This window comes from Oryx dammah, unplaced genomic scaffold (genome assembly GCF_014754425.2).
Source record: "Oryx dammah isolate SB20612 unplaced genomic scaffold, SCBI_Odam_1.1 HiC_scaffold_11210, whole genome shotgun sequence".
In the NCBI taxonomy this organism is placed as follows: domain Eukaryota; kingdom Metazoa; phylum Chordata; class Mammalia; order Artiodactyla; family Bovidae; genus Oryx; species Oryx dammah.
Window position 1 is genome coordinate 548,881 of NW_024080603.1, and position 12,009 is coordinate 560,889.

Consider the following 12,009-nt stretch of genomic DNA (forward strand, 5'->3'; position numbering starts at 1 on the left):
GTTTATTTCAAATTGCCAGACTTGCCTTCGCCCCACTCCCCCTTGACAAGGTACCTTCTGACCTCTGACCTGTGCCGTCATACTTCCTGCTGCCTAGGAAAACTCAGGCAGTCATTTAAAATAAAATGAGGGAATTACCGATAAAAGCAGTAAGGCGTCTGCAGTTCACTTTTGTGGTAGATCATATAACTGTTGAAGAATTAAACCACAATGAAATCTCTCTTTTCCTAATCCTATTTATTGTGAAAACATCTAAAATAAAAATACAAAGTCTTTTTCACTCTCCATAAAAACAGAAGAGACCCCCAGGAATAAAAACAATTAAAGTACAATTAAAAATCATAAATTGCTGTAGTAAAGGCAATGTGGTTTCCCTAAGAAATTCTATGAAGTTCCCAGCTGCTAATAAATATATGGATACAAAGAAACCAAGGGATTTTTCTTCCTTATCAAAGAACTCCCACTGCTTTGAGATTCTCAATTGTTTAAGACTGCAAAAGGGACTGTTTACCCCCACACTTCTTAGCGCTCTCTAGCCGCCAAATAGTTGACTTCCCTGAGCAGGGTGAACCACAGAAGAGCCCGTCTCTGGGGGTTCATGCCCATCCATTTTTCTTTCAAGGGACAGAGGATGGCCCAGAAAAGTTGTTTAGAAAGGGTTTTGTTCTCTTTGAAAGCAAATTCAGTAATCAAGGTAAGAAATAGAGCCATTTCAAAGAGATGCTATCTTATTTATTTTTCGCTGAGTCTGAAAGCCTGGCAGGCTACAGTCCATATGGCTACACAGAGTTGGACATGACTGAAGCAACTTAGCATGCACGCACACACTGAAAGCCAGGTGACCCCTCAGTCTGCCGGAGAGAGGAGCCAGGGCCCTTCTGGCATCCTGTAGCCTGCAGCCCCTTGAGACTGGCCTCCCAGGGGCTGCAAGCTGCCCTGAGCCTCTTCTTTCCCCTGCTGTCTCTGCTCATAGGGACAGGTTGAAGAAATCAGGGTCCTGAGAGTGTGCCAGAGCAGAGCCTGAGCAAAAGCAGGCATGAGCTAGAACTCAGCTGTTTCAAGAAGCCCCAGAAGCAGAGCATCCTGCCACCCAGACAGCGAGAGAATCCATTTATCTCAGAAGTGAGCACCAGAGAAGCTACGAGCACCAGATATGCACACAGAGACTCAAAACGCTCTTGGAGATACCTCATGCATACTGAGGCCACAAGCAGGCCTCAGGCAAGTGCTATCACAAATAGGTAACAATTACTGTAGTTAGCATAAAAGATACCCCTGGGTGCATCTATACCAATTCAAGTAAGAATTCATAAATGTTGCAAGTACTAAGTACTAATCCTCAAAGGCTATTCTTAATCTCCATATAATTGTACAGAAGTTAAACAGTACTTTTCCTAGGGTATAATTTTAAAACTGCTGTAAATAGTGGAAAATACTGTCAAAAGAAGAAACGCTTCCAATTTATTTCATTATACCAAAGGGCTCCCAGTTTAGACTCTCTCTTTTAGCAGCTACCATCACTTGTTCAATAGCTTCAGAATCTCTGGGGTTCTACTGTGACCCTCAAGCCTGAGGATAGACAAGCTTGGCCACAGAACGGTGAACCTCATGTTCATCCTATTTTGCTACATACCTTAATTTGAACTGTGAGAGAACTTCCCCATGTTCTATTTGAATCAGTTCATTGTAGCAAGCGATTATGCTGCTGTTCTCCATAAATCTCTGGGGGAAAAAGCAAAGATAATACATAAGACAAATACAATTACTTCTTAAATAGTTAAAAAAAGGCTTGTTTTTCCAACCTCAGGTAACTTTGCTATATAAGACAACTAGTAAGTAAGGTGAGATGAAATAAAACAGCTGTCAGGGTGTTTGAAATGCCTGTTTAAATGTATACAAGAAAGCAGATAATATTGTACAGTTAACTATGACAAAGGTGGGGAAAAGTTCATTATGAACATTCACAGGAAAATAAACATGCAAGGGTTAGAACACCTCCTCAGCCTTAGCTAATTACTGAAGCATCTGGGCTGCTGCTGCACGAAGGGAAGTCTTCTGAAACCTGAGCCTGGACGCCTTCACCGTGTGCATTGGGAGTGATGTCTCCTGGACTGAAGGGAAGGTCTTTGCTTCCTTCCTCATTTGAGGGCCTCACAACTGCTCCCTCTCCCGTGTCTGTCTCTTTCACACACATGCGCGTGTGCACACACAACCGGCAAAGCCCCCCGACTCTCCCTGTGCCTCTGGTCCCACTATCCCAGGAAGAAGCTGGGAAGGGCTAAGAACAGAAGGGGAACCATGAAGACACACGGAGGGAAACACTTTCTACTTGCAAAGCAAAGTCAAACATGGTGAAGTTTTGGTTGAGCTTCTGGGCAGCTGGAGATTACGTGTCAGTCTGTATCCAAGCTCTGAGGAGTGTCAGATGACGCTTCATACGGCACAAAAAAAGATCATCATAAAATGAGTTCTTGAAAAGGATGAGATAAAGTTACATTTCTTTTTAATAACATTAATTTTAAAGTGTATAAAATGTAGAAAAATCTCCAAATCACTGGTTATATCATAAGGCTGGAGATATCATTAATTTTGGTTTATTTATCTTAGACTTTAATCATATCTCCGTGTATATGGATATATATGTATAATCATATACATATGCTTATACATATAAAATATAAAATGATGTTATATTTTCACTTTCATAGCCAAGTAGTAATTTTTTATGATTCTTATTTTCCTTTCGGTCTCCTTAGAACTTTCAGTGTGGTAAAGGTCAGCCTTCCGGTGGGTGACAGTTTCTAAACACTGGAGTGCTTTGTTTGCATGTAAGTGACACTCAGTGAGTGTTTTATAGACTAAAGGCAGTAGGAAAATCTTTGGGGAATTTTAAGACTATAGTTAGTTAATGCAAAAATCTGAAATAAACTGAGTGAACCAAGAACAGTGCTCCTCAAACTTCAACACGCTAAGAATACCGTGGGTGTTTGGTTAAAATGCAGATTCCTGGGCCCTGCTTCCAGAAATGTAGGCATATGTCTTTAGCACGGGATTTTTCTACACTCTCGGGTGTGATACTGCCAACAGACACTGTACGTTCTCAGGACAGGAGGAGGAGCAGCAGAGTCTTCACTGATTTTTCACACTTACTTGACCACAGCAGCCTTTTGTCATGGACACCTCGTAAGAGCTTTGGGCCACTAGCATTCCTTGAAACAGTTTGGGAAATATGACTCTGATAGACCAGGCAAGGAGTTGGCAGTTACACACCATAGATTTGCATCTTGACTTGTTCTGAGTATGAGCTCTGCAAGCTAGTCATTTTGAGTCTGTTTCCTCTTCCACAAAAACAGAGAAAATACCAAACCTCTCATCTGTAGATGAGGATCAGGTCAATCACCTAGAATGGAGTCTGACAAATAGTAAGTCTTAGTTCCCCACTTCTTCCTCCATAAGACACCTCTGCAGGGAGGAACTGTCTGATCACTGTATCCTTGACACGCCAAGCCCACTGCCTCACACAGAGCCCGTGCTCCCTGAACACCTGCTGAATGAACTCGTAATGATGTCCCTTGGAATGATTCCACTTGGAATGATGTCATGTCAACGTCATTCCAAGTAGAAAAAGTGGTACACAAAGGTTGATACAAACACCAGCTGCAATGGCCCTCTGCTGAGACGCTCTTTCTAAAAGGCTCAGAGTAGACCAAGCGCCACGCAGCTGGCAACTCGCTCACACAGAGCTACCGAGGCTTCGGGCAGAGCTGCTGCAGGATACCTGATGGTGCAATGTGTTCCTGGATCCCCATTCAAGACCCATCGACTGAAGGAAGCCAACTAGCTAGTAACACAGAGCTGAGTTTCAGCAGATGATTTAACATAAGCAAGATAACTCAGAGGTGGGAAACAACTTCACGGAAGGCAAGAAGAATAGCTGGCATATTTGGAAGGGTGCTTGGGTAGAAAGTTGCCAGAGACAAGATTTTGCCCCAAAAAAGGAGACCGGCCACCTGGAGAGCAGCCTCAGCCGATTCTGTGCCATGAAAACTCGGGATGGAAAACCTGGAAGGTGTGGTGTGCTTCTCTGGGAAAGAGCCTCAACTATTTGGGGGCACCCTGACCTGGCTGGCAAATGGCCTTGATCAGGCCCAGGACTAAAGAATACCAGGTGGCCCCGAAGGTTACTGTCTTTCATGCTTTCACAAAGGGCTTCATTCACCATGGCTGCCTGCAGAAAGTAGTACTATATCCAGATAGAGAAGTGAAACCTTCCAGAGCAGCACAGACAGGTTACGAAAAGAATAAAAAAGGAACAACTGTATCATCCCTCTTAAATTTACTCAGTAGCATTTGCACCCAAAGCGGACAGATGTTTCTCCTGAGCTTTTCTGAGTAGACGGGCAATCTCAGCCCTCCAGGCAAGACGCACCACTCCAAACACCATCAGTCTCCACACCAGCTGGTTGGAAGCGGGATCAGTGAACTAAAAGCTGAATGGAAGGGGGTTCAGGATTGGAAAAACGTGTACACCCATGGCGGATTCATGTTGATGTATGGCAAAATGAATACCATATTGTAAACTAAAAAAAAATAATAATAATAATAAATAAATAAACCTAAAAAAAAAAAGCTGAATTCAAAGGGACCCTCAACAGCACACACGGCAATCGGGGCTCATTGCTGTACCCATGGTGTGTCGCGCCTTCCCCAACCTGCTCCTGGGCAATGGAGAGGACCTCCACACTCATATTCTGAGACGGCCTGCCTCAGATGTGAAGGGCAGAGGTGGGCTGGGGTGCAGAGGTGGTCAACGTTCCACAGCAGATTTATGAACACCCGTCATTTCTCAGAAAATGAGTAAGTAAAGGTGTTCCCACAACATGACTTCTTAGATGACTTTCCTTGTGCAACTCTCCATTTGGAAGCTCAGAAGCACCGTCTCATTAAGATAGAGCGGCACACAAGAAGAGCGTCCAGAAGTGAGTGCCAGCCTTTGAAGGTGTGATGACGGACAGGAGGCAGGTGTCAGGGGTGAGAGATGGGGCTGACCAGAACCGCTCAACCCTGTCACGTGGGAACCGTGGCACCCCCTTCGATGTTTTACACAGCACTCTTACTCCCCCACGGAAGCACACTGAAGCCCAAAAGAATGGCATCCCATGGGCAATTTCTGCTTCTCTGGGATTGACAACGAAGGAGGGATTCTTTTTTTTGAACCTAGGAGGGTGAAACACCAGTTGCTACCCACAGGACCTCTCATAATTCACAAGGCTCTGGCAGTCTCCTATTTTTGCAGGAAAAGGATGCATCCCACTCAGATTCAGATTACCCCGATCACGGGACTCCAAGAAGCCAGGTAAACCTAGTTACCTAGTTTGGTGGTGAGTCTCCTTAATCAATCTTAATCTTCTAGTTGAGCATCAGTGTTATTCATGTAGTTGTCACAGAATTTTTCTTTGCTGTTGTTTTTGGTTTAAAGCAGCAGCTCACAAGCTGCCTAAGTCAGCTGTGGATCTCTACTCTATTTTTTTTTTCCAAAGGGTAATCTTTTATTTTCTAATAGAAGAAATAGATGCTTGTTATTAAAAAAAAAAAAAAATCAAGTTGTGTATAAAGTGAGGTCCTCCACAATTTCTCTGTAAGGATCTGTAATACCTTAATCTTATGAGATATATTCCCTTTAAGCAGCCATATTTTGATGCTCTTTCTCCACCCCTTTTTCTTCTCTCTCAGACTGATTCCATCATGTGGCCTTCCATTTGTATGCACAAGGCCTCACCTCCAATCAAGCCTTCAGACTGCCCCTACCCTGAGCTACTAGTAAGCCTCTGGAGCTTGTTAAGTTTCCTTGAGCTTGTTAAGTTTCCTTGAGTAAGCAGTCTTCATCTTCAAACTGAGTATCAGGGTTACTCACGGAGCCATCACTCAGAATTCTTCTTTGCTGACAAGTATGGTTTCAACCAGGAGTTTCTCAGATGCTGTTGGAATCAAGGGCCTGTGTCTGAGGTGTAAGCTCTGGCTGGGCCCTGAAGACCACGGAACCCTGTGCACTGATCTAGGGACTACTGATAATCCCATACTCATATGCTAACTGGTTTAAGTGGGGTTACTTTGGGACTATGGAATTTTAACCTGATATCATAAGACAGATTTTTAGCTATTACATATCCGTTGCTAAGATAAATGAAGTTATGAGAGAAAAAGGGAAAAAGCCTGGCCATCAGACACTTGTCACCCCCCATGAGAACAGTTTTCCCTCCCAGTCCTGGGGCCGAATGTCTGCGACAAGACGCACAGCCACACCTGCGGGAGGTGCCAGGTCATCCTTTACGTACCCGGTTGAAGCCCGCGTGCAGAAGGGGGAGCACAGAGGCCTCTTCATAGTTGCCGGATCTGCCACAGAGCAGAAAACGTGATCACTCAACAGATACAACCAGGGCTCCTCACACTGAAATGCAGAGACAATGTGGAGGAAGCAGGGAGCTGGCTCCAAGAGTGGCTTCCTGGCCAGCACACGCCTGCAGCAGCACCTGTCTTGCAGGAAGCGAGACTCCCACATCTGCCTTTGGATGCAAAAAGAGCAGAGACGGTAGCGGGAACTCCAACAGTGTGGGTGAGAACTGTAGCACAGGTACGCACAAGAGGCTCCCTCAGAGTTGGAGCAAGTGTACAGGAGCAGCGCATCGAGGGACGACATAATGTGCAACACTTGCCCCGTAGAGCACTGTGCCCTTTGACACCCCCAGACATTCCGGAAGCATGACGCCCCCACCCTAGACCTAGCTGGGTCCAACTCTCAGGAGGACAACTGGCATCAGAGGCTGCAGCGCCCCAGAGCCAACAGGAGAGGAGAGCCAAGTCAGAGGGAAGGAGACAAAACTCACTGGCTCTCATTTCAAGGGGCGGCTTCCTGCATCGAGCCTGCCTCCAGGTCTCAGAGCTGCAGTTTAAGTACAAGGTGGGGATGGGGTCAGCTGATCGTGAAGTCGTCCTGAAGCTCTGCTGCCATCTTTATAAGAGAGGGTACCCCCAAGACAGCCTGCAAGTAACATGGAGCATGCGCCATAGAAATGGGGGTGAAAAACGGGACGCTAGGGATTGGCCAGAGAAGCAGACAGCTCTGCCTGCCCAGAAATCCCAGGGCATGTCTGCCTCGTCACCTGTGGCTGAATCCCACCTGACAGGGAAAAGCTCTTCTGCCTCCCTCTTCAGGAGCTCAAGGTTCTACCCTGTCTGGTCAATCAATAAGTAGGGGCACCAAATGGGCTCCAGAGGTATGAATCGTGTCATACTTCATAAGCCGGCTGGCACAAGCAGCATTGATTTTATCACCGTGTGTGCCGAGTTCCTTCAGTCATGTTCGACCCTTTGTGACCCCATGGACTAGAACCTGCCAGGCTCCTCTGTCCATGGGATTTCCCAGCCAAGAATACTGGAGTCGGTTGCCATTTCCTCCTCCAGGGGACTCTTCCTGACCCAGGGACCGAACCCACGTTTCTTATGTCTCCTGCACTGGCAGGTGGGTTCTTTACCACTACCCGCCACCTGGGAAGCATCATTAACTTCCTCTATAAATGAAATATTTTTAAAAACAGGGAAAAAAGTGAAAACTCATAACGAGACACAACAAACCACTACTTGTCAAGGACAAGTACACATTTTTGCTATATGAGCAGGAAAAAAGATGAATGTTTTGTTTTTGGGCCCATGGAATCAGCCAGCCAGGCTTGGGCAAATGCTGTGTGGTCTGGTACCCATGTCAAGGCTCTAAGACCCTGTTAAGAGTTCCCAGTCCCCAGAAGATAAAATATAAGCAAGGAGGCTGAAGAAGGCTAGTCCCCTCACTCTTTCCCTTGAGATCCTGTCACCACTAGGATGGCAAGATGCTGAGGCCAGTGGGACAGTTTCTTTACGTTCCTTGGCTCAGACCCTGTGGTAGGTGTCAAAGTGAAGAGACACAGCTCCTAACAAGACACTCAAGGCGTCACAGGTCAGGAGGAGTCTTTGTTTAGGGCAAGACTTGGAGGCCAGGATTTCTTACTGTCCCAATATGGCCTTGGAATGGATATTTTCAATCTCCCCCTGGGTGGGGCCTGTCTGAGGGAGACTGATACTCTGAGCTGCTGGCCTGTGAGCTCCTCCAGGGCAAAATCTGTCCCAACTCTCAGAACAGGGCCAAGTCCAGTCAGTCCCGGGCTCAGATTAAGGCCTTATGCTCTCCAAAGCTAGTGATGGCCATTAGTGGCTAGGACACATTTTGGTACCGGCAAAGGCTCTCATCATGCTAGCTGTACACGCAGCTTTTCTCCTTCCTGGCCTCTCATTCCAAGTGTGGGCCATGTCCTCCACGCAGCACAGGGGTTTCTCATTCCACAGTCTCCGACCTACAGCTCAAGCACCCTTTTCCCTTCCAGCACTGGCATTCATCCTTTCGTCCTGCTTCTAGCCACATAACAGTCCTAATAGAGCCTGCACATTCCTTTTCTGGCAGGGGCTTTGGTGCCAGTTCTCATGGTATAATTTATTTTTTCCTAAGTGGAAAAACAAGCGTTTCCCTATCTCTTTTCTGAAAAGAAAAAAGGTAAGCTGGAACAACATTCTCTTCAGACCTCCTCCTCCTGAGATTTTCCACCCATTTCTAGCATACAGTGAGTAACCATTCTTTTTTTGAGGTGCTAACAGAAATCAGAGAGGATAAAGAGAAAGGCCTACATACTTCTAGAAACTTGCAAAAAAAGGGAAATTGCAAGTGAGATCGAAGGTTGCTGGTGTCAGGCCAAAGACCTCCCCCCAGCTTCGCTAGCTCCGAGAACGTGTTATGTCAGAGAAGGTTTCAGGAGCAACAGCGGTGCTCCCAGCAGGGGGGCTGGGGGTGAGCTTACGTTTGTGAGACCACGGCGAGGATCACTGCGTGCTCCGAGGGGTTCGTGGCTCGGATTGACCTGCAATGAGAAAGCGCCATGTCAGACCCGGCGATGTGGCCTCGTTCCGGTGCCTGACTGTGGGACTTCTTCACAGGGAAAACGGAAGAAAATCAAACGTCCCTCCAAAGAAGGAGTCTGAAAACACGTGGAAGACAGCAAAGGAAGATGCTCTTATGGATCAGGACAATCTTTGTTTTACTAAAAAAAAAAAAAAACCCAAAGAACAAACAAAAAAAAAAACACCCCCCACACACATCTAAAAGAAATTCCCGGGCAATTCTCCAGTAGATCAGATCTGCCAATGTTCCACTTCAAAAACTGGCAAATTCCACTTAAATTTCATGTTTTCTGATTGAAATTCCACTCTGCAAGAAAACTGGCAGTCCAACAATTCTCTAGTTATCAGTTTGTGCTTGGGGAGCTAATTAAGTTGGACCTGTTTTTCTTTTAAAATAATAGATAGTTGATAGAAATAATAGATAGAAAGTTGATCTTAAAAGAAGGATTGCTGGCAGCTGGATACACAGGTGCAGGTGAAGGTCTTTTAATCATTGTATAAAGAACCACTCCAATTTTTTGGTTGTACTGTTATTTTTGTTCAAATACTTTAAGCAGCTGAGTCATCAACTGGGGCTGAGAAACGATCGATGCAGTACCTGTCACTATAATGATGTCTTGTCGTACCATGACCACCTGTCTATCATTTGTTTATTCCCTAGGAACTTAACAGGGTTAAAATACAGAAGAATTCTGAAGTCCAAGAATCTTCCTGGAAGCTGTGCTATGCTACAGTGTAGATTCTGGTTTAGACCCCTGGTCAGGGGTCATGAGTCTGATGAATTCTTAAGAAAGGGCCAGATACTGGAACCTTCATACAAATAAGCATGTCTGTTTTGATCCATCCCCATGGTCTGGCCTCTCCTTATTTCGAGATCCCTCACAAGGGAACCATCCGCTCTGAGAAGTGAAAGCTCAAGGCTGCTCCTGAGGAATCAGTGAAGCCGCTTATAGTTGTTTCTTTCTAGCTCCTGGCATTTCTGCTCCTCTCCATTTTAATGTGTTTGCACCAATGCTCCCCCAGGGACAGCCAGCTCATACCGCTTTACCCTTGTGACTAAATGTCCTCACCTTCCTCTAAAAATGTACCTTCCCATGGTCTGTTCCTTGAGACCTCACTCCATGTGAGGAGAAGGCTCAAGACAATGGCCAGCTGCTGTCTTTCTGGGAAGTACAGGTCCCCTTGTGGATAAATGGTATTTGAATGAACTCCTTTGAAGAGAGGCCTGAACTCACTGTGGACAGCAGATTACTTCCTGTGCGTGCGTGCTATGCTGCTTCAGTTGTGTCCAACGTTGCGGCCACATGGACTGTAGCCCTCTAGGCTCCTCTGTCCATGGAATTCTCCTAGCAAGAATACTGGAGTGGGTTGCTATGCCCTCCTCCAGGGATCTTCTCGACACAGGGATCAAAACCACATCTCTTCCATCTCCTGCACTGGCAGGCAGGTTCTTTACCACTAGCGCCACCTGGGAAGCCCCTGTCCCTAACACGGATTGGTCATGTGAAACTACGCTTATCTCCTACTTAGGAGTCTCCTACTGAATTCTCAGCAGAAATACCAGAAGCACCTAATGAAAAAAATGGACAGCATCTCAGAGGTGTACGCTCATCTCCAGGGAGCTGCTGCGCACTCCTCACTTTCCTTCAGCCTCTTCCACCCCCTCAAGGTGTCTGGGTGTCTGTTGGGCTGCATTCTAAGGGGTGGGGCTTAGGCAAGAGGAAACATGTTATAACTGAGCTGGAGCTCACGCTCACTCAGCTTCTTTTGAGACTGGTTTCTGTGTTTTGAGTCCCTTCCTGCCACTGATCTCTTCTCTCTCATTCCTCCAAAGAAGGAACAGGTGTGGCCAAAGGGATCTGGACCTCTTTCTGCTTGAGAGGACTAAAGGGGATCCGGGGACTGGTGAGGCCGAGGTCCAAAGAAGCACACTAAGGTCCAGTCCAGCTCAAAAGCCAGGGGTCCTGGACCGCTGATGACAATGAATAACGCACATCTGCTGGGAACGCATCTTCTCTCATTTTAGGGAGGACGTGCTCACAATCCAGCGTTCAGGAATCTCTCCATCAACATGAGCAGTAACTGGAAACGCACCAGCAGAGACGTAACCTGGCTTTCGAACTGCACAGATGCTTCAGTGTTTTTCTGTGCAGCTAAGACAAAAAGTTCCCTCAACAGGAAACAAAACCACCTTCCTGTATATTCAAGGAAGATTATAAAGTTTATCTACTAAATTGGGCCTTTGCCTGAATTAAAAGAATTCTTCCTATTCATTTCTTCTTTTTATAGCTGAAGACTGACTTATATCATTCTATATATGTACAAAGGATTGTGCTATTTCTACTAAAAAATCGTGTAACCATAAGTGGAGATCAAGTTCTAGCCTGACAATCATTTTACAGACACAACATACATATATATCCACACATGTACATATCTATTTCTTAATACTTCCCTGGTGGCTTCCCTGGTAATTCAGACAGTAGAGAGTCTGCCTGCAATGCAGGAAACCCGAGTTTGATCCCTGAATCAGGAAGATTCCCTGCAGAAGAGAATGGCAACCCACTCCAGTATTCTTGCCTGGAGAATTCCATGGACTGAGGAGCCTGCCAAGCTAAAGTCCATGGGGTCACAAAGAGTTGGACATGGCTGAACAACTCTTTCTTCCCTTAATACTAAAAATACCCAAATATTTTGTGATATACTTTATTATAGAGTTAAACAGGCAAATGTTTCTATGCAGGAAGATAGGATTATTTGAGACCTGTAAGACATTTTAAAACAGGTTCCTTAAGAAAGTTTCTTCTTTGGGAAACTGAAAATGGTCAAAGAATAGCAAGGTGATGCCTATGAGGAGAAACTTCTCTTAAATGCACTCATTTCTTGTCAGGGTACCAACAGGTCTAAGAAGCCATTTCCTTGCCTTTCATTTCACTTGCTAATATTCAAGACAATTCCCATTCTGTCTGTAACTAGAGTCTGTCCTGGTCTAGCATTTAATTAGTGACCTCTTCCCACTGAGCTTCA

The 12,009-nt window shown here is 45.6% G+C and overlaps 1 protein-coding gene across 1 annotated transcript in view; it reads right to left on the reverse strand.

Annotated features, from left to right (window-relative positions):
• LOC120860936 (high affinity cAMP-specific and IBMX-insensitive 3',5'-cyclic phosphodiesterase 8B) overlaps nucleotides 1-12,009 on the reverse strand; it is a 113,126-nt gene that overhangs the window by 87,063 nt on the left and 14,054 nt on the right. Inside the window, exons 3-5 of the mRNA XM_040236645.1 lie at nucleotides 8,883-8,942; nucleotides 6,336-6,393; nucleotides 1,634-1,722 (exon numbers count right to left, since the gene is read on the reverse strand). Of these exons, the coding sequence (XP_040092579.1) occupies nucleotides 1,634-1,722; nucleotides 6,336-6,393; nucleotides 8,883-8,942 (207 nt within the window). The remainder of the gene's footprint in view (nucleotides 1-1,633; nucleotides 1,723-6,335; nucleotides 6,394-8,882; nucleotides 8,943-12,009) is intronic.